Genomic DNA, 27,315 nt, shown 5'->3' on the forward strand with positions numbered 1-27,315 from the left:
TTCTTGGAATCTTCGTAATAACAGCAGCTTTGTTAAACAATCATCTATCTGTAGGAGAAATGTTCAATACTGATTTACGTGGTTCTCTATAGAAAGCCACAACGAGCTCCGAAAGGTTCGAATTTTTAGTCTCATACTTTAGATTTGATAACAAAGCAACTCGTCAAGCTAGAAGAGGAAACGATTATTTCGCATTAATATGCGAAATTTGGGAACAGTTTTATCATACAATGAAGGCTTTCACGGCCGGATGGTACTGTTGTTGATAATTCTTCCGGGTTATATGGCCGTGGTCCATGGTATACTTCTATTCCTAACATTTCGTCCAATACTACGTTGGACATCCTCAGAGGATGTCCATCGTAGTATTGGACGAAACGTTAGGAATAGAAGTATTCCATGGACCACGGCCATATAATTGGGAACAGTTTGTTCATAACTGCACAATTTTTTATAAGCCAGGCCCATTTGTTGCCCTAGATGACCAACTGCTGGGTTTTCGTGGACGACGTCCTTTCCGCATATACGTCCCAACCAAATAAATGTGAGATCAGAATAGTAATAGCCTGTAATACAAAAACATTACATGATCGAGAGGTCTCCTTACTAAGGGAAAACACAGAGACAAATGGAATGCCTCTCGGGGAATTTTATGTAAAGGAAAGGACCAAGACTCTTGGAGGGTCAAATAGAAACATCGCCATAGACAACTGGTTTACTTCAGTGAAACTGGCAGACGATCTTTTGAAGGATAAACCCAAACTGGTTGGCACTATTCGCTCCAACAAACCTGAACTATCACCTGAACTAAGGTCCACGAAAAACAGACGTATAGAAGTATAGGTACGTCTTTGTTTTGTTTTGATAAAGAAAAAACATTAGTTTCATACAAAGCAAAACCAAATAAAATGGTTGTCCTGCTGTCAGCTGCTCACCATCACCTCACTATCAGTGAAGTCAGTTAGAAACCACACATAATAGAGGACTACGACGCCACCAGATTTGGAGTAGGCGTGCTGGATCAAATGTGCAGCACCTATTCAAGCAGTCGGAATACCAGAAGATGACCACTATTGTGGGTTTCATGGAATCATAAATATTGGGTGTGTGGATGCTTGGGTTATCCATACCCACAGTAACCAGCAGCAGGGAGCCAACTGGAAACATTAAGTTACGTATGACTCATATTCTGCTGTTAACCTGTGAAGATTTGTGAAACTTATGGTGGCATGTTGTGTCTGCCGGAGATCAGGTAAGGACGGTTCTGAATAATATAGTATTGTACTGAAGTTACGAAGTCTAAGGCTCTGAAGTGTTGTTTCCGCGGAGAGGAGTCTACTTACGAGTATTTCAGTAAATGCAAAAGGGAATAGAATTGTACTGCTTGTTTTGAAGGTTCCTGGCAGTGTTAATTTGATGTAGTGTATATTATTTAGTGTACTCTTCGGCCAGTTTTGGTTTTAGACTTTCTTTAATATGAAAGGCCGAGCTTTTGTTAAGTCAGTGTAATTTTAATTGTTCTTTTATTCGGTAAATGTCTCAGTTTGGTTACAAAGAGTCGCGTTGTTAGTAAGCCCTGCATGGTTTTGAAAAAGACGAATCACGAGTTGAATTTGTCTGCCGCGTGCATTATTTGCTGTTACAGAAATGGTCTGATATGTGAGGCTGATTTGGTTTGTCGCCTTGGCGGTCAGGCTCAGATCGCGTGTGTGTTCGGCGTGTTTTCTGTCCCGGCCTGAAGCCTGATCAGCTTAGAAATTGCTTGGCGATTGCTTTCTACCCATTTGTTCCGATTACCACCGTGTATAAGCTGCACTTCCATCCTTTAGTTAAGTATCCGGCCTGTCCGCCGGTACGGACGAGATCTTTTCATAAGTAACTCAAGGTGAATCATTAGCGTTGTGTAAATTCTGGTTAAGTAAGTAATGAACTTAATAATGTGCTTATGGTGGTGATTGTCTGTGATCCTTTGTAATCAGATATAATTATTATTTTTAAAATGCTGTTTGTTATATTAATTCATGATCCAATTACATAGTTTTTCTAAGTTTGGTGAAGGACAAGCGTCCGAAATTTAAAGACTTGATCTTTGATAATTCCATTTTGTATTTTGTATTCTTTTTTAAGAGGACAAAGGTCCGAATTAAAACTTTATATTGTTATTCCTATTCTGTAATAATGAAATTTGTTCTTTAGTTGAAATTAAAATTATGTACCAACCACGAGTTTGACCATCAGCAAAGGTCCCTAGGTTATTATCTCCTTTGAGTAGCTGTGGTTAAATTGCAATTTTGGTTTGTCTAGCACGTAATACAGGTATACATCTCAAAGAATGTATTAACTCCAATCCCAAAGAAATCATGTGTTGACAGGTGTGAAAATTACCGAACTATCAGTTTAATAAGTCACGGCTACAAAATAAGAACACGAATTCAGCACAGATGAATGAAAAAAACTGGTACAAGCAGACCTCGGGGAGGATCAGTTTGGATTCTGTAGAACTTTTGGAACACATGAGGCAGTACTGACCTTACGACTTATCTTAGAAGACAGATTAAGAAAACGCAAACCTGCGTTTCATGCATTTGTAGACCTAGAGAAAGCTTTTGAAAACGTTGACTGAATACTCTCTTTCGAATTCTGGAGGTGACAGGGGTCAAATACAGGGAGCGAAAGGTTGTTTACAGTTTGTATAGATACCAGATGATAGTTAGAAGAGTTAAGGGGCATGAAAGGGAAGCGATGGTTGGGAAGGGAGTGAGACACGGTTGTAGTCTCTCCCCGACGTTATTCAATCTCTATATTGAGCAAGCAGTAAAGTAAACAAAAGAAAAATCTCGAGTAGGAATTAAAATCCATGAAGAAGAAATAAAAACTTTGAGGCTTGTCGAAGAGATTGTAATTCTGTCACAGACAGCAAAGGACCTGGAACAGCAGTTTAACGGAATGGACAGTGTCTTGAAAGGAGGATATAAGATGAACATCAACAAAAGCAAAACGAAGATAATGTAATGTAGTCGAATTAAATCAGGTGATGCTGTGGGAAGTAGATTAGGAAATGAGACACTTAAAGTAGTAGATGAGTTTTGCTATTTTTGGAGCAAAATAACGAATGATGGTCGAAGTAGAGAGGATATAAAACGTAGACTGGTAATGGCAAGGAAAGCGTTTCTGAAGAAGAGAAATTTGTTATCATCGAGTGTAGATTTGTATCAGGAAGTCGTTTCTGAAAGTATTTGTATGGAGTGTGGTCATGTATGGAAGTGAAATGTGGACGGTAAATAGTTTAGACAAGAAGAGAATAGAAGATGTCGAAATGTGGTGCTACTGAAGAATGCTTAAGATTGTACGGGTAGAGAAGGTACTGAATAGAATTGGGGGGGAAGAGGAAATTTGTAGCACAACTTGATTAGAAGAAGGGATCGGTTGATAGGACACGTTCTGAAGCATCAAGGGATTACCAATTTAGTATTGGAGGGAAGCGTGGAGGGTAAAAACCGTGGAGGGAAACCAAGGGATGAATACACTGTAAGTAGGCTGTTTAGGTTTTCTTATTGGTAACGCCAGGTAGCGCTCTGTGTGAAAATCACTGGCTGTGCTGTGTGCAGTCTGTGGCTGGTTAGCATTGTTGTAATATTCGCCATTGTAGTGTTGGGCAATTGGCTGTTAACAGAGCGTAGCGTTGCGCAGTGGGAGGTGGGCCGCCAGCAGTGGTTGATGTGGGGAGAGAAATGGCGGATTTTTGAAATTTGTAAGACTGGATCTCATGAACTGCTACATATATTATGAGTTTTGAACACTATTGAGGTAAATACATTGTTTGTTCTCTATCAAAATCTTTCATTTGCTAACTATGCCTATCAGTAGTTAGTGCCTTCAGTAGATTGAATCTTTTATTTATCTAGCGCCAATACTACCAGATAAATAGAAGATTCTAACTACTGAAGGCACTAACTACTGATAGGCATAGTTAGCAAATGAAAGATTTTGATAGAGAACCAACAATGTATTTACCTTAATAATGTTCAAAAGTCACCATATATACATACATACATACATATATATACACTCCTGGAAATTGAAATAAGAACACCGTGAATTCATTGTCCCAGGAAGGCGAAACTTTATTGACACATTCCTGGGGTCAGATACATCACATGATCACACTGACAGAACCACAGGCACATAGACACAGGCAACAGAGCATGCACAATGTCGGCACTAGTACAGTGTATATCCACCTTTCGCAGCAATGCAGGCTGCTATTCTCCCATGGAGACGATCGTAGAGATGCTGGATGTAGTCCTGTGGAACGGCTTGCCATGCCATTTCCACCTGGCGCCTCAGTTGGACCAGCGTTCGTGCTGGACGTGCAGACCGCGTGAGACGACTTTTCATCCAGTCCCAAACATGCTCAATGGGGGACAGATCCGGAGATCTTGCTGTCCAGGGTAGTTGACTTACACCTTCTAGAGCACGTTGGGTGGCACGGGATACATGCGGACGTGCATTGTCCTGTTGGAACAGCAAGTTCCCTTGCCGGTCTAGGAATGGTAGAACGATGGGTTCGATGACGGTTTGGATGTACCGTGCACTATTCAGTGTCCCCTCGACGATCACCAGTGGTGTACGGCCAGTGTAGGAGATCGCTCCCCACACCATGATGCCGGGTGTTGGCCCTGTGTGCCTCGGTCGTATGCAGTCCTGATTGTGGCGCTCACCTGCACGGCGCCAAACACGCATACGACCATCATTGGCACCAAGGCAGAAGCGACTCTCATCGCTGAAGACGACACGTCTCCATTAGTCCCTCCATTCACGCCTGTCGCGAAAGCACTGGAGGCGGGCTGCACGATGTTGGGGCGTGAGCGGAAGACGGCCTAACGGTGTGCGGGACCGTAGCCCAGCTTCATGGAGACGGTTGCGAATGGTCCTCGCCGATACCCCAGGAGCAACAGTGTCCCTAATTTGCTGGGAAGTGGCGGTGCGGTCCCCTACGGCACTGCGTAGGATCCTACGGTCTTGGCGTGCATCCGTGCGTCGCTGCGGTCCGGTCCCAGGTCGACGGGCACGTGCACCTTCCGCCGACCACTGGCGACAACATCGATGTACTGTGGAGACCTCACGCCCCACGTGTTGAGCGATTCGGCGGTACGTCCACCCGGCCTCCCGCATTCCTACTATACGCCCTCGCTCAAAGTCCGTCAACTGCACATACGGTTCACGTCCACGCTGTCGCGGCATGCTACCAGTGTTAAAGACTGCGATGGAGCTCCGTATGCCACGGCAAACTGGCTGACACTGACGGCGGCGGTGCACAAATGCTGCGCAGCTAGCGCCATTCGACGGCCAACACCGCGGTTCCTGGTGTGTCCGCTGTGCCGTGCGTGTGATCATTGCTTGTACAGCCCTCTCGCAGTGTCCGGAGCAAGTATGGTGGGTCTGACACACCGGTGTCAATGTGTTCTTTTTTCCATTTCCAGGAGTGTATATTTTACAAGAAAATGGCTCTCAGCACTATGGGACTTAACTGCTGAGGTCATCAGTCCCCTAGAACTTAGAACTACTTGAACGTAACTAACTTAAGGACATCGCACACATCCATGCCCAAGGCAAGATTCGAACTTGCGACCATAGCGGCCGCGCGGTTCCAGACTGTAGCGCCTAGAACCGCTCGGCCACTCCGGTCGGCTTTCCAATACTACAAATTTACTCGTTCTGATGGACACACGTCCAGATCGTCCGCTCTCAAAACTCCGCCATCTCTCTCCCCACATCCACCGCTGCTGGCGGCTCACCTCCAACTGCGCAACGCTACGCGCTGCTCACATCCAACTGCCAAACACTACAATAGCTAATATTCCAGCAATGCAAAGCAGCCACAGACTTCACACAGCACAGTCAGTGATTTTCATATAGTGCGTTACGTGGCGTTACCAACATAAAAACCTAAACAGCCTACTTACAAGTGTTTTATTTGTATTGATCAACAGTCGCAGCCCTCATAATGCTGTCCCTTATGGACGAAATGTTCATAGTAATTTTGCGAAAATTGTCTAGCTAAAATCTTGTATCGGAAGTAAAAGTAGGGATCGTCGATTGTACCTGAGGAAGAGCAGTCCTGAAGACGCTGATGCGCCGTGCGGGCTCCGGAGGCGGGGGGCTGAGGGTGGCGACGGCGGCCGTGTTGGCCCAGGAGACGCGCCGGCCGCCGCAGTGCTGCGGCGTCGCCGGAGGCGCCTCGCAGTCCGCCTCGTCCTTGCTGCAACACGGGGAACACGTCCAGTCATTGTACCAGGGGCAAAGCTACAGTTACCACATCGAAACACAAAGTCGTTCGTTTGTTGGTACGTGGCCATAGTCTGGTACAGGCTGGAATCCCCGCGCTGCAGTACTGTAACACTCCGCGAGAGGGGCCAAAACAAAATGGAGTAGCCCACTGATAAAGTGGAGTACCGCGCATTTGAAAGGGAACATCGCTACTACAGTCCATTGTGAGTTGGCGGACATGTACGTCAAAAAAAATTCATCATTATAGTAGGCTGTGGTTACATGTTGCAGACACTTCCACTGTGGTAAGACAAGTCTGACAGACGATGAAAGAAACGTCAGACCTTCTCTTTGTGAAGAACCGGGAATCGCTACAGGAGACACTGGTGCTCGAAATCTATTGGATCATTATACAAGTATAAGGGAAAATTTGAAAATCGGTGAATGATTGACTCTCAAGTACGAGGGCAGTTCAATAAGTAATGCAACACACTTTTTTCTGAAACAGGGGTTGTTTTATTCAGCATTGAAATACACCAGGTTATTCCCCAATCTTTTAGCTACACAACACTATTTTTCAACGTAATCTCCATTCAATGCTACGGCCTTACGCCACCTTGAAATGAGGGCCTGTATGCCTGCACGGTACCATTCCACTGGTCGATGTCGGAGCCAACGTCGTACTGCATCAATAACTTCATCATCCGCGTAGTGCCTCCCACGGATTGCGTCCTTCATTGGGCCAAACATATGGAAATCCGACGGTGCGAGATCGGGGCTGTAGGGTGCATGAGGAAGAACAGTCCACTGAACTTTTGTGAGCTCCTCTCGGGTGCGAAGACTTGTGTGAGGCCTTGCGTTGTCATGAAGAAGGAAAAGTTCGTTCAGATTTTTCTGCCTACGAACACGCTGAAGTCGTTTCTTCAATTTCTGAAAAGTAGCACAATACACTTCAGAGTTGATCGTTTGACCATGGGGAAGGACATCGAACAGAATAACCCCTTCAGCGTCCCAGAAGACTGTAACCATGACTTCACCGGCTGAGGGTATGGCTTTAAACTTTTTCTTGCTAGGGGAGTGGGTGTGGCGCCACTCCATTGATTGCCGTTTTGTTTCAGGTTCGAAGTGATGAACCCATGTTTCATCGCCTGTAACAATCTTTGACAAGAAATTGTCACCCTCAGCCACATGACGAGCAAGCAGTTCCGCACAGATGGTTCTCCTTTGCTCTTTATGGTGTTCGGTTAGACAACGAGGGACCCAGCGGGAACAAACCTTTGAATATCCCAACTGGTGAACAATTGTGACAGCACTACCAACAGAGATGTCAAGTTGTGCACTGAGTTGTTTGATGGTGATCCGTCGATCATCTCGAACGAGTGTGTTCGCACGCTCCGCCATTGCAGGAGTCACAGTTGTGCACGGCCGGCCCGCACGCGGGAGATCAGACAGTCTTGCTTGACCTTGCGGCGATGATGACACACGCTTTGCCCAACGACTCACCGTGCTTTTGTCCACTGCCAGATCACCGTAGACATTCTGCAAGCGCCTATGAATATCTGAGATGCCCTGGTTTTCCGCCAAAAGAAACTCGATCACTGCCCGTTGTTTGCAACGCACATCCGTTACAGACGCCATTTTAACAGCTCCGTACAGCGCTGCCACCTGTCGGAAGTCAATGAAACTATACGAGACGAAGCGGGAATGTTTGAAAATACTCCACAATAAATTTCCGATTTTTCAACCAAAACTGGCCGAGAAAAAAAATGTGTTGCATTACTTATTGAACTGCCCTCGTACTTCTACGATATTTTGAACACGAACGATGTCGTCACCCACTAGGTTCAGCGACTGAACACGCACTATCAGGAACTCCGCGAAACCAATGTGGCAGTGGCAGTGTTTCAACTGTGTCAAGCCGATTAATAAAAATTTCTTTAGGAACCTAATCACCATGGACAAGTGCTGAATTTAAAACTATTACCCCGAGACAAAGGAGCAAAGCATTTGTATTTGCCTTCAATCGAGAACAGGAAAGACCCAAACTACATCCGGCAAGGTGAAGCTGAGTATTTTATCGACTGCCCTGGTGTGGTGTTCAAATTATCCTAAGGAAAAACACACACACCCATGCCCGAGCGAGGACTCGAACCTCCGCCAGGACCAGCCGCACAGTCCATGACTGCAGCGCCTTAGACCGCTCGGCTAATCCCACGCGGCCCTGGTGTGGTGCTAACAGAGTATGCTCGTAAGGGGCCAACAGTCCCAGCGGTTCCTACCAACATCCCTTGACGAGGTTACGGGAGGCAGTCAAGACGTAACGCCGCGAAAAGCTGACTGTGAGGGTGTTTGCCTCGAACAGAAAGTCCAGGCTCATTCTGCACAGGACACAGTCACACATATGGCTTCTTTGTCTATAAAATTTAGCTTCATCCTCACTGTTCTTCTGATGCGGCACCCATTTAGTGTCTTCTCTCCCTTTGTTCAGATGAGGAACCCATTGCCTGCGAAGCATTTAAAGAACGACGACGAGGTTATTTTTGTGGTGGCTGTTTCCTCAACACCCAAAATGCAGGCGTCTACCAAGTCAAGTCATCGTTGGAAAACGAGTGTCGCATCGAAGAGTCTTTGGAGAGAAGGACTAGCACCATCACCAGGGTTGAGGTCACCGATTATTTTTTTTTTCAAGTGATTTCAGGCGATAACTAAAAGCTTATGCCGCCCCTCGTGTAGCAGAATAACTGACGTTTGTCACACGTGGCGAAATGCGGTCGGCCGGCCGTGGTGGCCGTGCGGTTCTAGGCACTTCAGTCCGGAACCGCGTGACCGCTACGGTCGCAGGTTCGCATCCTGCCTCGGGATTGGATGTCTGTGTTGTCCTTAGGTTAGTTAGGTTTAAGTAGTTCTAAGTTCTAGGGGACTGATGACCTCAGATGTTGAGTCCCATAGTGCTCAGAGCCATTTGAACCATTTTTTTTTTTAAATGCGGTCATTCCACTCGTCGTGTCGGCCCTACACTAACAAGGGAAACACGCATCCACGGGGTCATCGATTTTACTAACTTTTTGCATGGCTGTAGCGCTCTGCACTTCTGAGCGTTTACCAGAAATCGTTCATAGTTTTACGAAGCTGATGAGAACCAAAGGAGGCCGTCAGCCATCGAGCAGCAGCGTTAGTGCAACTAGCTAAGGCAGTAGACGCGAAGTGTGTACTCTATTGGAACTCTGTTTTTGTAGCCTTCCATAAACACCTGTATCGCTATAACGACTCGCATTTGGTCGAAAAAGAACAACAACAATAGTGGTGACTTGTATTTGAAGCCATCGAGGTCAGCGAAAAACTAGGAAATTCACAGGAAACGGGATGAAACACTGGAAAACACAACTATTTATCGGAGAAGAAAGTTACATGCTAGTTAATAGCAAGAGAACCATTTTTGTCTGCCTTCCCTGCTGTTCATCATTGCCTTTATTCCATTGTCAACTTCCTTAAAGAAAACAAACAAGGACTATAATCAAGAGAGAAATTCTAAAAAATACCCCGTCTGCTGCACACGGGTGACATGAAGCTCTGTGGAAAACATGAAAGTGAAATCCAGTCTCTGACGAATATCGTTCGAATCTTCAGCAGCGACATCAGCGTGGAATTTGGCTTAGGCACACAGAAGGCAAAATCTTAGAATATGAAGACATCGAAATGCCAAATGGACAAACCATCAACTGCCACCAGCTAGAAGCCTACAAATACCTAGGCATTTTGCACCGGAACAATGTTAAGCACGGCCACGTGAAACATTTGTTCAGCAAACGGTACATCCAAAGAGTCAGAAATATTTTGAAAAGCAAACTGAACGCCGGAAACGGCAGCAAGGCATTACTTGAGTCATATCCGTCATCAGATACACTGCACCTACTGTGAACTGGACGAAAGTAGAGCTGCATAATCTCCACCATCGCAGTGTTGTCGACGGGCTGCATTTGTCCGGAAAAACAAGCGGCAGAGGTCACTCGAAAATGAAGCAGACAGTGGAAGAACAGAAACATACGCTGTCAGATTGTATAAAAGACAGCAAAGAATCATCTCTGATTGAAGTCAACAAAAGAAGGCTTCACGGTGTACAGTAAACCAAGAAACAATATTGGGAAGCTAGACTCCACTGTCGGACTGAGAGCGTGCGCAATAAAGCACTGCATCGGTAGTTTTGGAGAAGATTTAGGATAAAATAAATATAGAAAAAATCTGGTCTTGCCCGTCCAATGGAACCCTGAAGGACGATTGATTTTTGTTACAGAGGAACAAGAACTAATCTCTTCAAAGCCAAAATCAAGAAATGAGCAAAAAATGCTGCTAAGAAGATGCTCAAGCAATACAGAATATAATGAGATGTTCAAAAAGATCGCACACAGTGATTACAAGCAGAGGCACAATGATGTGCATGAATTATTCTTTGAAACTTATGCTAAAATTGACACTGGCTAGTGGCAAGGAACAAGCCACAGCGAGTTCGACTACCTTCTTCTGACCATATGCTAAAGCAACATAACATTTTTTATTTTATTATAATGTTGGTTTATCATATTTTTGAATATAAAAATTAGGTACTTACGTCCATATACAAAACAGCTTAAAGCAAAGAGTCCTAAACCTACACCACGTTGTAATACAATACAGAGTTACAGCCACTACTGATAGTATACGGACGTAAGTATCAAATTTATATGTCCGAAAATATGATTAACCAACACCAGGTTCTAATTCTGCCTCCCTCGGGCATGGATGTGTGTGATGTCCTTAGATTAGTTACGTTTAAGTAGTTATAGGTTCTAGGGGACTGATGACCTCGGATGTTACGTCTCATAGTGCTCAGCCCCATTTGAGCCAACACCATAATAAAATGAAGTGTTATGCTACTTTCGCAGATGGTTTGAAATGGCATTCTAGCCACAATGGGTCCTTCACAATGGGTCCTTCACAATAAATACATCATTGAACTACTACAGCAGCAATTTGGACTTTATTAAGTATTAGGCTGTTCACTAGTTTTGCCTTTAATAATCATTCAACGGACAGAAGAAAATAAGATGAAAAGTTAGAGATCCTCTGCCTGTTTAACGTAACCATTGCGGTACTGACTGCCCTAACGTATTACATAACACCAGTAGATCTAACCTAGGGCTGTGTGAAGGGGGCTTTTACCCCAATACGTGTCCACTCCCACACTTCTGCACGTCGCATGGAATACTTCAAGAAAAAGGTTACCTTATCATCACGATCACTTATAGATATATGGATCCCCCTGAAGGTGTTATCTCTTACCGTACATCATATATATATATATATATATATATATATATATATATATATAAAATGGACGAAACGTACGCGCAATGGAAAACAAAGTGATAATTTCACAATAACCTAGATTTACTCACGTTTTATGAAGGGCGCGCACTACGTACGATCATGATCAGAGGACTTGTGGACAAGGTGTGTAGTTCACTGACTTCAGCATCTTTAACAGCCACTTCTGGTTACTGCATTGACACTCATTGGGTACAGTACGAATACGATCTAGAAAGTGTACTTTCGATGGCGTTACTTCCACCAGTAGTTGTTCATGATCCAAGAATTGCGCTGGTAATGAAGACTGGACCCAATCGTCGTCCCATAACGTATCGGAGATACTTGATGGCGCAGATCTGTTCATGCTGGCCACTACTTGGAGAACAAACTGGTTAATGCAAGAAACGTATACCTAAACATGGAACTGTTGGTGGAGCGCCTCACCTTGACACAGAAACAACAAAGGTTCTGCTGATAGTTTGGGTGTGTACGTGTATTCCGGCCAACTGCATTTCATCGAACTGAAGGTATGGTCGCTGTAGCTATGGCTCTTCCAACTATGTCGCTCGGAGTTGATGCTGTATGTGGTATGTACTTTGGTAGTTCTAGCTATCCTAGTCGACACCGATCTTGTTATAAATAATTAACACATGGGCAATATCTGCTTTCATCATTTTGCACCATTTATGTCTCCGGTAGCTTCTTTCGCTAGAACACTGGATGCGAAATTCACAGTGATGGATGTCAACTGTAGACTGGCTCGCTTCACCTCGATGCACTGTCGTTTCCATGGGTACAGAGAGAGTCACGGTGACACACGATTCTGTATGTTATTGTCACTGACGCGAGTGCAGATACTCCCTAATTTGTTTGGACACCCTCTTGATACGAAACCTGACGTTCATCTCATTTTTGTATTTCGAATGAATCACATCCCACAGCCACGATTGCAGTACGTTTGAATACCCTCTTCTGTAGTACACGTCTATTCTATTAGAGACGACAGAGGAAAGACCAGTTGAACGGAATGGACAATTTATCGAAAGAAAGCTATGAGCCCAACATCAATGGAAGAAAAATGAGTGTTATGGAGAGTAGTAGATCGAAGTTAATAGACGACGTTCGGAGAGTTAAATTAGTGAACAAGGCACTATACACTGAGATGACAAAAGTCATAGGACAGCGATATGCACATATACAGATGGCGGTAGTATCGCATGTTTCAGTCTATGTAGGTTGCAGTAGTGCAGCAAACATGAAGAATAGTGTGAAAAGCAGCATCAAACTGAAGACTACAAGAACATTCCAAGTGACTTGGCTGTTAAATAAAAGACGTAGTACTAGCAACGTGCATATGGTAATACTTCATGGTTAGCTACCTAGGGCATTCACTTAGACATTCATTTTGCGCTCATTAGCTTGTCACACGCCGCGGACTTTGAACGACAAACCACAAAGACAAAGAAACAGGATGCAGTCCCACGTAGCTTCTTAAGCCGTCGCCTTCGGCACCTGTTGATAAGCACGCAAGGGAATATTCCTGTTGCGCTCCGAAGTAAACAGACTATTGCGTGTGAGCCTCTGTTGGTGTTGTGCCCAGTGGAATTCAGCTTTCTCAGTATCCGAATCAGTCGGGTCTTCTGCCTTCGTGGATTAGATTTTCAGTAATTCACAGCAAAACTTGCTAATACGTGCTAATACGTGCTAACTGAATGGCATCCCAATATTAATTTTGCTGTTTGTAATTACTAAATGTATGTATCAGTTTCCTTTTTCTATAACTCGCTCTGTTGTGTAGTTTAAGTACATAAGTGGAATAGCTATGTTTTATAACAATACTTACGAGTTGTTGCTAGGAAATGGGTAGAAGCAATCCACTTTGCAAAATAACTGCACATTACATCGGCGTGACTGGTTTTCCCATTTATTTCATTAATAGTTTAATGTGATTGTTGCAGCCATTACGCAGCTTGGTAAATAATAGCATTACGAGATATCATCGAACATAGTACCTGTCTATATTACGAGCCATATGTTTGTAGCCTTAACATGAAGAATTTATATGTATGTGGATGTGGTCTGTTATTGCGGACATGTCCAAAAGAATAGGCACCACACACACACACACACACACACACACACACACACACACACATTATATAATATATACATGGTGTTACAAAAAGGTACGGCCAAACTTTCAGTAAACATTCCTCACACACAAATGAAGGAAAGATGTTATGTGGACATGTGTGCGGAAACGCTTAATTTCCATGTTAGAGCTCATTTTAGTTTCGTCAGTATGTTCTTCCACCTACGCTCAATGGAGCACGTTATAATGATTTCATACGGGATACTCTGCTGCTAGAACATGTGCCTTTACAAGTACGACACAACATGTGGTTCATGCACGATGGAGCTCCTGCACATTTCAGTCGAAGTGTTCGTACGCTTCTCAACAACAGATTCGGTGACCGATGGATTGGTAGAGGCGGACCAATTCCATGGCCTCCACGCTCTCCTGACCTCAACCCTCTTGACTTTCATTTATGGGGGCATTTGAAAGCTCTTGTCTACGCAACCCCGGTACCAAATGTAGAGACTCTTCGTGCTCGCATTGTGGACGGCTGTGATACAATACGCCATTCTCCGGGGCTGCATCAGCGCATCAGGGATTCCATGCGACGGAGGGTGGATGCATGTATCCTCGCTAACGGAGGACATTTTGAACATTTCCTGTAACAAAGTGTTTGAAGTCACGCTGGTACGTTCTGTTGCTGTGTGTTTCCATTCCACGATTAATGTGATTTGAAGAGAAGTAATAAAATGAGCTCTAACATGGAAAGTAAGCGTTTCCGGACACATGTCCACATAACATATTTTCTTTCTTTGTGTGTGAGGAATGTTTCCTGAAAGTTTGGCCGTACCTTTTTGTAACACCCTATATATATCGGTCGCAGGTTCGAATCCTGCCTCGGGCATAGGTGTGTGTGATGTCCTTAGGTTAGTTAGGTTTAAGTAGTTCTAAGTTCTAGGGGACTTATGACCTAAGATGTTGAGTCCCATAGCGCTCAGAGCCATTTGAACCATTTTTTTTTAAAGTCAAGGGAGACTAGCCAGCGATCCCTCCAGTGCAAAGGCACACACGCTCGAACCCCTACGGAAATCGACGAAACACCGCGAGTAATGAGGATAATGGGCACTACAATAATAGTGTGTGGATAAGTTGAGAATTTCAGTCTGACTGGAGGCCTGCTAGGGTAGTTCGTGTGCTAGCTAGGGTAGTCCGTGCAGGTGCGAAGACCATTCTGTCCGGATGACGCAGTGGCAGCGCATCTGCCCAGTAAGCAGGAGGACTGGATTCGAATCCCGGTGGAACACAAATTTTCAACTCTCCCCATTGATTTCAATCAGTGCCCACTAGCAGCTAAATGTCATTAACTCCTTTTTGTCTCGATAAATAAGTTACAAAACGGTCGGTCATATAAGTTGCGAAGTGGGGAGATGATTAGCACATTAGCCTCTCTTTTTGGAAGGAGCTTCAAATGTCCCTCTGGTCATCCTGATGTACACTTTATTATAACCGAAGTAACCGTCTTGAGAGATTCAGCAACTTTATTGACATTTAAGATAATTCTCAGTTATTGTTTCGTTTCAGTTGAGTATTTTTAATTAGATCACATGTTTCGATCACTCTGGACGATCAGATCTAAGCAGTTGCGTCAGTTCAAAATGGTTCAAATGTCTCTAAGCACTTTGGGACTTAACATCTGAGGTCATCAGTCCTCTAAACGTAGAACTGCTTAAACCTAAATAATCTAAGGACGTCATAGACATCCATGCCCGAGGCAGTATTCAAACCTGCGACCGTAGCAGCAGCGCGGTTCCGGACTGAAGCGCCTAGAACCGCTCGGCCGCAACAGCCGGCAGTTGCGTCAGTAACCTGTCTTGTCAGAACCAAATATCAGAGTACTGACAGTACTCTGGTATGTGGTTCCGAGCAGACAATACATGTTGCTGATGCAATTACTTAGATCTGAACATGGTCCGAAGTGTTCCGAACGTGTCCTCTAATTAAAAAAGTGCAACTGAAACGGAACAATAACTGAGAATTATCATAAATGATTTAGATTTCCCTAAATAGTCGTTTCCTTAAACGGAATAAGGCAGAACGCTAGGATGTTTTCTCTGGAAAGGAGATAGCGGACCTCATTCTCTATTACTGTCCTATCCAAGTTTGTGCTTCGTCTCTAACAACCTGTCGTTGATGGGACATTAAATCCTAGTCTTCCATCATTCCACTAAACATAGGATCACGTAACTCAGATGCCGGAAGATTAGTGAAAAACCTTGTACCGTTTCACGATTCTCCTTTCGTGGGATCATGTTTATTTTAATAGGAGCGTAATTAAGCTTACGTAACAGTTTATAAGCGGCGTTAAGTCGGCACGTGTAGCAGCGGCGAACCTGAAATTCCTTGGCACCATTCGAGACAGGGCTACTATGACGCCGGCCTGTTTCTCAAGACAGCATATCTATGACAGCATCTTTCAGATCTTACGTAGCATCACAATAAACTGCAGTCTGACGACGGCCGTCAGCAGATAATCGTTTTGTATCATTTCAACGAATTGTAGGTTACGGAAACACTTGACTACATTTCTTTGCTGTAAGGAATGTGCTGTTTACATTATTTGGAAAGATTCCTTAACATCTCTCGTTCTCTCGTTCTCTCTCTCTCTCTCTCTCTCTCTCTCTCTCTTTTTTATTAAGCCAAGTTTTCGATTTCGCCAAATATTTTGTTTGTCACCATCCTAGAGTTTCGAGACACGTCCTTTCTGTGAATATCTGCTGTTTTTAGAATAACTTCATCGCAGGAGAAGAATAGAGATAGATAGATAGAGAGAAAGAGAGGTTGTTAAAAGTCATTCTCTCAACGTGCAGGGAGAAAGGGAAGTAAGGCAGACTAGAATCGTATCCGAGTGCTGAGTTAAAAACTGACCACTCCAATGTGCGTAATAGGCATATGCAGGTTTGGTACCCAGCCTTCACCTTAGGAATCAAGGTACACAAACAATTAAAATTCGGTAACACATGTGGTGATACGATTTTACTCCATTACACTACATCATATTCCACAAGCCACTTAATGGTGTGTGGCAGAGAGTACTTCTGTTACCACTAATTCTCCCTGTCCTGTTCCACTCGCATGAGGAGAGTGATTGATGGTAGGCCTCTGTATTGGCTTCAGTTTCTCGAATTTTCTCGTCATGATCATTATGCGAGGGGTATGTAGTCGGAAGCAATAGGTTGTCTGACTTTTCTTGGAAAGTATTCCCTCGAAATTTCAATGGTAAACCTTCCGTGACGCGCAATACCTCTCTTGTAACATCTGGCAATGGAGTTTGCTGAGTTACTCGGTAACGCTCTCTCGCCGATTAAAAGACCGCGTGATGGAACGCGCCGCTCTTCATTGGATCTTCTCTCCTTAAGTTAAACGATTGTGGTTCGTGAACGATGTCAGACTGCAAAATTAAAACGAATGGTCAAATCATGAAAGAGACGACTTCAACATTAGTTAAATGCGAGACCACACGACAGTTGTTGGGAAAAAGTGATTTTAATCATATTAAACGCGATATAACTGATCGCGTAAGCCGATTTATTACCGTGAATGAGACATAGGTCAAAACCTTCACGTCAGAAAGGAGCAGCAATAGGAGGCGTGGATAGGAGCGTATGACCATGTCCATATAAGTGGAAGTTGACACCATCTGCCGGTAAGGTTACGCCCACTGTTTACTGGGGTACAAGACGGATTCGTCTTACTGATTACTTTGGAGAAAGTAAAATGACACATGGCTTTTAAAGTCCCGCCGACGATGTCATTAATAAATGGACGGAACATTACATTTTAACGTTCCATCTACAACGAGGGATTGGGAATGGATGGTGAACAAAATCGTCAATCTCTTTCAAATGACCCATACTGGCATTTGCCTTAAGCGGTTTACATAAACAATGGAAAATAAAAATTAGGATAGCAGAGCGGGATCTAAAGCAACAATCTCCCGAATACAGTCCATTCTCTTGCCACAGAGCTGCTTCCCTCTGTGAGCGAAAACAGAGCAGCATCGTGGACCAACTGGTTGAAGGAAGTGATTGCAAACAGGATGAGGTTGCAAAAGGAAAATAATCGTGAGGACGCTGCACCTTTCGACTGTTATGTTTTGGTTCTATGAACTGTTAGAAAATCCACCCTATTCAACAAATTTGGCGTGCTGTGTTATTACTGTTTGTGGTCTTCAGTCTGAAGCCTGGTTTCAAGTGGCTCTCTGTGCTACTTTATCCCGAGCAAGCCTCTTCATCTCAGAATAACCAGTGCAAACAATATTCGTTTGAGCCTGGTTAATGTATTCGTCTCACGGTTTCCCTCTACAGTTTTTACTCTTCCCTCCGCTACTAAACTGCGTGTTCCTTGATGTCTCTGTGTCCTATCAATCGATCACTTCTTTTAATCAAGCTGTTCCACAAATTTCTTTCCTCTCCAGTTCTGTTCAGTACATCCTCATTATGACTTTCACATATTCTCATTTCTGAACAGTATTGTGGATAGTAAACGTTAGATCCAGGTAAAAGTCCAATTAAGATGTCAATTACAGATAAACATTTTGTAGATCATCCAGAATTTCACTCCAAGGATAAAATATAATTATGCGAGAAATTTGGGACGAACTGCTTTGAGCTAAAAGGAACTAAACTGAAGTTCCGAGAACAATCATTGTTCTTTGTATTAAACCGAAATCACTTAATGACGATGAAGGGGGATTTCAGTGTTTGCCTGAATTCGCAGAAAAAACTACTCATCTTTGTGTCAGCCGATAAGTACTCACGAGTATCTCAAAGTACCTACAGTAGCCAAACTAATGACTTCCAAAACATTCTCAGATGAAGAAGAGTCTTTTTTTCCTCGAGTCATCAGTCGTCTGACTGGTCTAATGCGGCCATCCACGAATTCATCTCCAACGCTAACCTCTCTGTTTCAGAGAAGTCCTTGGTACCCTATGAAATTATTTGCTGGATACATTCCAGTCTTTCGCAGGTTCGAATCCTGCCTCGGGTATGGGTGTGTGTGATGCCCTTAGATTATTTAGGTTTAAGTAGTTCTAAGTCTAGGGGTATGATGACCTCAGATGTTAAGTCCCATAGTGCTCAGAGCCATTTGAACCATTTATATTCCAGTCTCAGTCTTCCCCTATAGTTTCCGCCGTCTAAAGTTCCATGTAGTACCATGGGAAATACGCCGTGATGAGTTCATACATTCTACCATCCTGTTCATTCTTCTTGCCAGTGTTTACCATACGTTCCCTTCTTCGTCGATTTAGGGGGATATTACTCCCGATATTATCAGTCCGATTTTCAACTTTCTTCTATAGCACCTGCCCGCATCTCGTGGTCGTGCGGTAGCGTTCTCGCTTCCCAAGCCTGGGTTCCTGGGTTCGATTCCCGGCGGGGTCAGGGATTTTCTCTGCCTCGTGATGGCTGGGTGTTGTGTGCTGTCCTTAGGTTAGTTAGGTTTAAGTAGTTCTAAGTTCTAGGGGACTGATGACCATAGATGTTGAGTCCCATAGTGCTCAGAGCCATTTGAACCATTTTTTTTTCTATAGCACCAATCTCAAACGCGTCAATACTCTTCTGCTCCGGTTTTTTCCGCACAGTCCGCGTTTTACTATCACACAACGCTGTGCTTCAAAAGAACGTTCTCAGAAATTTCTTCCTCAAAATAAAGCATATTTTGGCACCAGTAGACTTCTCTTGGTCAGTAATGCTCTCTTTGTCAGTGCTAATCTACTTTTGATGCCCCCCTTGCGTCGTCCATTATGAATTATTTTGCTTCCACAGTAGCAGAATTCCTTAACTTCATCTTCTTCATGTCCACTAGCTTTGATCTCAAGTTTCTCACTGTTCTCATTTCTGCTACTTCGTATTACTTTTGTCTTTCCCCGATTTACTCTCAATCCTCATTCTTTGCTCATGAGCTTCTGTAATTTTTTTCTTCACCTTCACTGAGGACAGCAACAGCTTTAGATAATCTTATCATTGATGTCCTCTCACACAAGATTTTAATCCCATTCTTGAACCTTTCTTTTATTTCCGTCATTACTCCTTCGATGTGCAGATCGAACAGAACCTGGTGAAAGACTGCATCCCTGTTTTACTCTCTTTTTAATTCGAGTAAGTCATTCTTGGTCTTCCAGTCTTCCATTCGTCCTGTCCCCTTTTGATTTTATCAGTTCTGTGTATCAACCGTCTTCCCTTTTATCTTACTCTTCCATTTTTCTCAGAGTTTCGAACGAATTGTACAATTTCACATTGTGAAAGGCTACGTCTAGTTCAACAAATTATGAGAGAGTATTTTGATTTTTCTTCCGTCTTGCTTCCATTAACAAGTAGAAAGTCTTTCTGGAGGTTTCACCTTTCCTAAAACCGAAGTAAATGGTTCAAATGGCTCTGAGCACTATGGGATTTAACATCTATGATCATCAGTCCCCTAGAACTTAGAACTACTTAAACCTAACTAACCAACGGACATCAAACAACACCCAGTTATCACGAGGCAGAGAAAATCCCTGACCCCGCCGGGAATCGAACCCGGGAACCCGGGCGTGGGAAGCGAGAACGCTACCGCACGACCACGAGCTGCGGACTAAAACCGAAGTAGATAGTCATCCGGCGGATCCTCAGTTTCCTTTTTTGTACTTTTTTGTCAGTAGCTTAGACGCACGAGATGTTAAGCTGATGTGCGATAGCAGATACCAGGTAGGTGCGAATACTGTATTCGGAATTGTGTGGATGATATTTTTGCGAACGTCTGACGATAAGTCGCCAGTCTCATAGATTCTACACGCCGAATTTAATAAACGTTTGGTTGCCATTTCCCATAATGATTTTAGAAGTTTCTTCTGTCTTACTTGAGCTCAGGTCTTTCAGAGCTCAACTAAATTCTGACTTCACTACCCGACTCCCTATGTCTTTCTTATTGACTCCACTTTCTTTTTATATCAAGTCATCAGTCCTCTTCCTCACAGAAGACCATCAGTGTATTCCTTACACCTGTCCGCTCTTAATTCTGCGTTTCGGTGTGGGATGTTCGCCCCCGGTAGCTGAGTGGTCAGTGCGGCAGAATGTCAATCCTAAGGGCCCGGCTTCGATTCCAGGCTGAGTTGGAGATTTTCTCCATTCAGGGATTGGGTGTTGTGTTGTCCTAATCATCATCATATCATCCCCATCGACACGCAAGGCGCCGAAGTGGCGTCAAATCGAAAAACTTGCCCGCGGCGAACGGTCTACTCGACGGGGGGCCCTAGTCGCACGACATTTACACTTGTTTCTTTTTTTATGATCGGTCCTATGTTTACATTGTAGTACATCAGTTAACGGTCTTACTGACGGCTTCGTCTTTCATTCCTTACCCTTTTCCATATTCACCTACTACTTTTCCTTCTCTTGCTTTTCCTACTATCGAATTTTCATCTCCCCTCACCATCTGAATGATTTCTTTTATCTCATCATACATTTCTTCAATCTCTTCGTCATCTGCGGAGCTAGTTGGCACATAAACTTGTACTACTGTGGTAGCTGTGGGATTCGTGTCTATCTTGCTACAATAATGCTTTCACTATGCTTTTCGTAGTAACTTACCCGTTTACCCGTGCTCCTATTTTTATTCGTTATTAAACCTACTCCCTAATTTATTTCGTATGTACTGTCGCAGACGAAGCTGAACAGCACCGTGGTGTAGCGATTATGGTACTAAACTGTTGCACTTGCAACCTACGTCCTCAATTATTTGCTTCACGTATTCCAATCTCTGCCTTCCTCTACAGTTTTTGCCCTCTACAGCTCCCTCTAGTACCATGGAAGTCATTCCCTCATGTCTTAGCAGATGTCCTATAATCCTGTCTCTTCTCCTTATCAGTGTTTTCCACATATTACTTTCCTCTCCGATTCTGCGTAGAACCTCCTCATTCCTTACCTTATCAGTCCACCTAATTTTCAACATTCGTCTATAGCACCACATCTCAAATGCTTCGATTCTCTTCTGTTCCGGTTTTCCCACCGTCCATGTTTCACTACCATACAATGCTGTACTCCAGACGTACATCCTCAGAAATTTCTTCCTCAAATTAAGACCGGTATTTGATATTAGTAGACTTCTCTTGGCCAGAAATGCCTTTTTTGCCATAGCGAGTCTGCTTTTGATGTCCTCCTTGCTCCGTCCGCCATTGGTTATTTTACTGCCTAGGTAGCAGAATTCCTTAACTTCATTGACTTCGTGATCATCAATCCTTATGTTAAGTTTCTCGCTGTTCTCATTTCTACTACTTCTCATTACCTTCGTCTTTCTCTGATTTACTCTCAAACCATACTGTGTACTCATTGGACTGTTCATTCCGTTCAGCAGATCATTTAATTCTTCTTCACTTTCACTCAGGATAGCAATGTCATCAGCGAATCTTATCATTGATATACTTTCACCTTGTATTTTAATTCCACTCCTGAACCTTTCTTTTATTTCCATCATTGCTTCCTCGATGTACAGATTGAAGAGTAGGTGCGAAAGGCTACAGCCTTGTCTTACACCCTTCTTAATTCGAGCACTTCGTTCTTGATCGTCCACTCTTATTATTCCCTCTTGGTTGTTGTACATATTGAATATGACCCGTCTCTCCCTATAGCGTACCCCTACTTTTTTCAGAATCTCGAACAGCCATTTTATATTGTCGAACGCTTTTTCCAGGTCGACAAATCCTATGAAAGTGTCCTGATTTTTCTTTAGCCTTGCTTCCATTATTAGCCGTAACGTCAGAATTGCCTCTCTCGTCCCTTTACGTTTCCTAAAGCCAAACTGATCGTCACCTAAGGCATTCTCGATTTTCTTTTCCTTTCTTCTGTATATTATTCTTGTAAGCAGCTTCGATGCATGAGCTGTTAAGCTGATTGTGCGATAATTCTCGCACTTGACAGCTCTTGCCGTCTTCGGAATTGTGTGGATGATGCTTTTCCGAAAGTCAGATGGTATATCGCCAGACTCATATACTCTACACACCAACGTGAATAGTTGTTTTGTTGCCACTTCCCCCAATGATTTTAGAAATTCTGATGGAATGTTATCTACCCCTTCTGCCTGAGTTGACCGTAAGTCGTCCAAAGTTCTTTTGAACTCCGATTCTAATACTGGATCCCCTATCTCTTCTAAATCGAGTCCTGTTTCTTCTTCTACCACATCAGACAAATCTTCACCCTCATAGAGGCTTTCAATGTATTCTTTCCACCTATCTGCTCTCTCCTCTGCATTTAACAGTGGAATTCCCGTTGCACTCTTTATGTTACCACCGTTGCCTTTAATGACACCAAAGGTTGTTTTGACTTTCCAGTATGCTGAGTCTGTCCTTCCGACAATCATATCTTTTTCGATGTCTTCACATTTTTCCTGCAGCCATTTCGTCTTAGCTTCCCTGCACTTCCTATTTATTTCATTCCTCAGCGACTTTTATTTCTGTATTCCTGATTTTACCGGAACATGTTTGTACTTCCTCCTTTCATCAATCAACTGAAGTATTTCATCTGTTACCCATGGTTTCTTCGCAGCTACCTTCTTTGTACCTATGTTTTCCTTCCCAACTTCTGTGATGGCCTTTTTAGAGATGTCCATTCCTCTTCAACAGTACTGCCTACTGCGCTACTCCTTATTGCTGTGTCTATAGCGTTAGAGAACTTCAAACGTATTTCATCATTCCTTAGTACTTCCGTATCCCACTTATTTGTGTGTTGATTCTTCCTGACTAATGTCTTGATCTTCAGCCTACTCTTCATCACTACTATATTGTGATCTAGGGTCTATATCTGCTCCTGGGTACGCCCTACAATCCAGTAACTGATTTCGGAATCTCTGTCTGACCATTATGTAATCTAATTGAAATCTTCCCGTATCTCCCGGCCTTTTCCAAGTATACCTCCTCCTCTTGTGATTCTTGAACAGGGTATTCGCTTTTACCAGCTGAAACTTGTTACAGAACTCAATTAGCCATTCTCCTCTTTCATTCCTTGTCCCAAGCCCATATTCTCCCGTAACCTTTTCTTCTACTCCTTCCCCTACAACTGCATTCCAGTCGCCCATGACTATTAGATTTTCATCCCCCTTTACATACTGCATTACCCTTTTAATATCCTCATACACTTTCTCTATCTGTTCATCTTCAGCTTGCGACGTCGGCCTGTATACCTGAACTATCGTTGTCGGTGTTGATCTGCTGTCGATTCTTATTAGAACAACCCGAACTGTTCACGGTAACACACCCTCTGCCCTACCTTCCTATTCATAACGAATCCTACACCTGTTATGCCATTTTCTGCTGCTGTTGATATTACCCGATACTCATCTGACCAGAAATCCTTGTCTTCCTTCCACTTCACTTCACTGACCCCTACTATATCTAGATTAAGCCTTTGCATTTCCCTTTTCAGATTTTCTAGTTTCCTTACCACATTCAAGCTTCTGACATTCCACGCCCCGACTCGCAGAACGTTATCCTTTCGTAGATTATTCAATCTTCTTCTCATGGTAACTTCCCCCTTGGCAGTCGCCTCCCGGAGATCCGAATGGGAGACTATTCCGGAATCTTTTGCCAATGGAGAGATAATCATGACACTTCTTCAATTACAGGCCACATGTCCTGTGGATACACGTTACGTGTCTTTAATGCAGTGGTTTCCATTGCCTTCTGCATCCTCATCTCGTTGATCATTGCTGATTCTTCCGCCTTTAGGGGCAATTTCCCACCCCTAGGACAAGAGGGTGCCCTGAACCTCTATCCGCTCCTCCGCCCTCTTTGACAAGGCCGTTGGCAGAATGAGGCTGACTTCTTATGCCGGAACTCTTCGTCCGCCAATGCTGATTATCAAAATTTAGGCAGTGGCGGGGATCGAACCCGGGACCGAAGACGTTTTGATTATGAATCAAAGACGCTACCCCTAGAACCGTACAATTTTAGTTTCTATATTCGGGTCGAGTATTTTCTAGAAGTATCCACATATGTCAAAAATCATTGTACTGGAATGTTCTGTAGCAATACATATAATGTGTGTGTTCTGGTCGGAGGCAGTTTGCTCCGCGCTCATGTATGTGCAAATGCTGAATAAACCTTCGTGAAGTGAAGTTAATGTTTGTCATTCATCTAATTACACTTTCTTCCACCTGACAATATAACCCTGTGTTCACCTGACCAAAAGTCTTGTTCCTCCTGCCACCGAACTTCACTAATTTCCACAATACCTAACTTTGGTTGCAATTTACTAACACAAATTATTTACAGAAGAATGAAAGAACTGGTAGAAACTCGGGGAAGATGAGTCTGGATTCCATAAAAGTTTAGGAACATACGAGACAATACTGAACTTAGAACTGGTCTTAGAAGTTACATTAAAGAAAGACAAAGCTACGTTTATAGTATTTGTAGACTTAAAAGAAGCTTTTAATAATGTTGACTAGAATAATCTCTTTGAAATTCGGGAAGGTAGCAGGAGTAAAATACAGGGAGCGAAAAGCTATTTACAACTTGTACAGAAACCAAACGGCAGCTATGAGCGTCGAAGGGCATGAAAGGGATGCAGTAGTTGAGAAAAGAGTGAGACAAGGTTGTAGCCTATCCCCGATGATGCTGAGTATGTACATTTAGCAAGCAGTAAACTAAACCAAATAAAAAAATTGGAGTAGGAATTAAAGTCTAGTGGGCATAAATATAAATTGTAATTCTATGACAGACAGCAAAGGAGTTGGAAGAACAGTTAAATGGAATGGACATAGTCTTGACGGAGGATATAAGATGGACACCAACTAAAACAAAACAAGAATATTGGAATGTAGTCGAATTAAATGAGGTCATGCTGAGGGAATTAGATTAGCAAACAACACACTTAAAGTAGTAGATGAGTTTTTCTATCTGGGCAGCAAAATAACCGACTTTGGCAGAAGTAGAGGGTAGAAAATAATTGACTGGCAATGGCAAGAAAGGTATTTCCGAATAAGAGAAATTCGTTAATATCGAATTAGACTTAAGTGTTAGGAAATCGTTTACGATGGTATCTTCATGGAGTTTAGGATTGTATGGAAATGAAACTCGGACAATGAATAGTTAAAGAAGATGAGAACAGGAACTTTTGAAATGTTGTCCCATAGAAGAATGCTGAATGGAGAAACGAAATTTGTGGCACAACCTGACTAATAGAAGGCGTCGGCTGATAGTTAAAATTTTGAGAAATCAAGGGAACACCAATTCTGTATTGAAGGGAAATGTGAGGGATAAGAATCGTAGGAGGAGACCAAGAGATGAATAAAGTAAGTCGATTCAAAAGGGTTGCGGTAGCTATTGGGAGACGAAAGGAGTAGCATGGAGAACTACATCAAACCAGTCTTCGGACTGAAGACCACAACAACAAAGCCAGCCGCTGTGGTCTAGCGGTTCTAGGCTCTTCAGTCCGGAACCGCGCGACTGTTACGGTCGCAGGTTCGAATCTTGCCTTGGGCATGGATGTGTGTGATGTCCTTAGGTTAGTTAGGTTTAAGTAGTTTTACGTTCTAGGGGACTGATGACCTCAGATGTTAAGTCCCATAGTGCTCAGAGCCAATTGAACCACAATAAGAACAACAATTTCTTTGAGCACTAAATCCCACAGCTTCTTTTTGATGATGAAATTTTGAAACACGCAACGCTTAATAAAGAACTGTGTGATCAAAACCTTTTCATATTTGCAAGTTGTGCCAGATGTGCCATTGGTGGCAGGAGGGTAATGTGACTACTACATGATGGTGCTCCAGCTTACTACCTTCTTGAGTGTAGAGTTAAAATACTAGTTTAGACGGAATAGTTCGTCACTTGGTAGAGAACTGCTACAAATTCGGTTGAAACGTCGGCATTTTAGTTGCTTTTGCGTTTTATAATGACGTGTCCTAATTCCCCAAACGATTTTATTCAAACTGGCCTTGGAATCTCACCAATTTCCAGAATGTTCACTCTCGCGTGGCGTGTTCTTAAGTATGCTTTCAACAACTGAAATCTATTCCGCCAAAGATCTTTTATATCCATCTTCAGGTGCATGTACCTCACTTAGAACACATTTCGCGCAATGTGTCAATAGTAGCTTAGCGTTAGCTGCTTCGCTCGCTTATACTGGACGGATTGCAGAGATGTATTTTTTGTACATATTTAATCGAAGTTTTTCGTTCTTCACAAATTTCAACACCTTCTAAGCTTTTCACGCTACTCGGGGTCATATAAGCATGGTCTTTTCCGAATGCACTTCTGACCAAAAGGCGATTCTGGTAGCTTGAGTCCAAAGTAATTGTTAATCACGCCTTTTGTGTTCTTGTGGAGACATTTCACAGCAACTTACACCCGTAACAAATATTTCTTGATATTTAACCGAGAAGTGAAATACCAGTTGTCATAGATGAAGCGTTAAAAATCCTTTACTATTGCTTTACTAATTATTTATTTAAAAACAACTTTCACCCAGGATTTTATCCCTTAAGTTGGTGAATTTCCAAAAATCCTGGCACATGTATCTTTATTTTCTGACTGAGAAACCAAATACCAATTTTCGTACGTCTAGCTTCAAAATTGCTTAATAGCGATATTCTTA

General features: G+C 43.1%; 1 protein-coding gene across 1 annotated transcript in view; it reads right to left on the reverse strand.

Annotated features, from left to right (window-relative positions):
• LOC126161697 (facilitated trehalose transporter Tret1-2 homolog) overlaps window positions 1-27,315 on the reverse strand; it is a 356,281-nt gene that overhangs the window by 133,841 nt on the left and 195,125 nt on the right. The window contains exon 2 of the mRNA XM_049917716.1: window positions 6,106-6,262. Within this exon, the coding sequence (XP_049773673.1) occupies window positions 6,106-6,262 (157 nt within the window). The remainder of the gene's footprint in view (window positions 1-6,105; window positions 6,263-27,315) is intronic.

Source organism: Schistocerca cancellata, chromosome 2 (genome assembly GCF_023864275.1).
Source record: "Schistocerca cancellata isolate TAMUIC-IGC-003103 chromosome 2, iqSchCanc2.1, whole genome shotgun sequence".
In the NCBI taxonomy this organism is placed as follows: domain Eukaryota; kingdom Metazoa; phylum Arthropoda; class Insecta; order Orthoptera; family Acrididae; genus Schistocerca; species Schistocerca cancellata.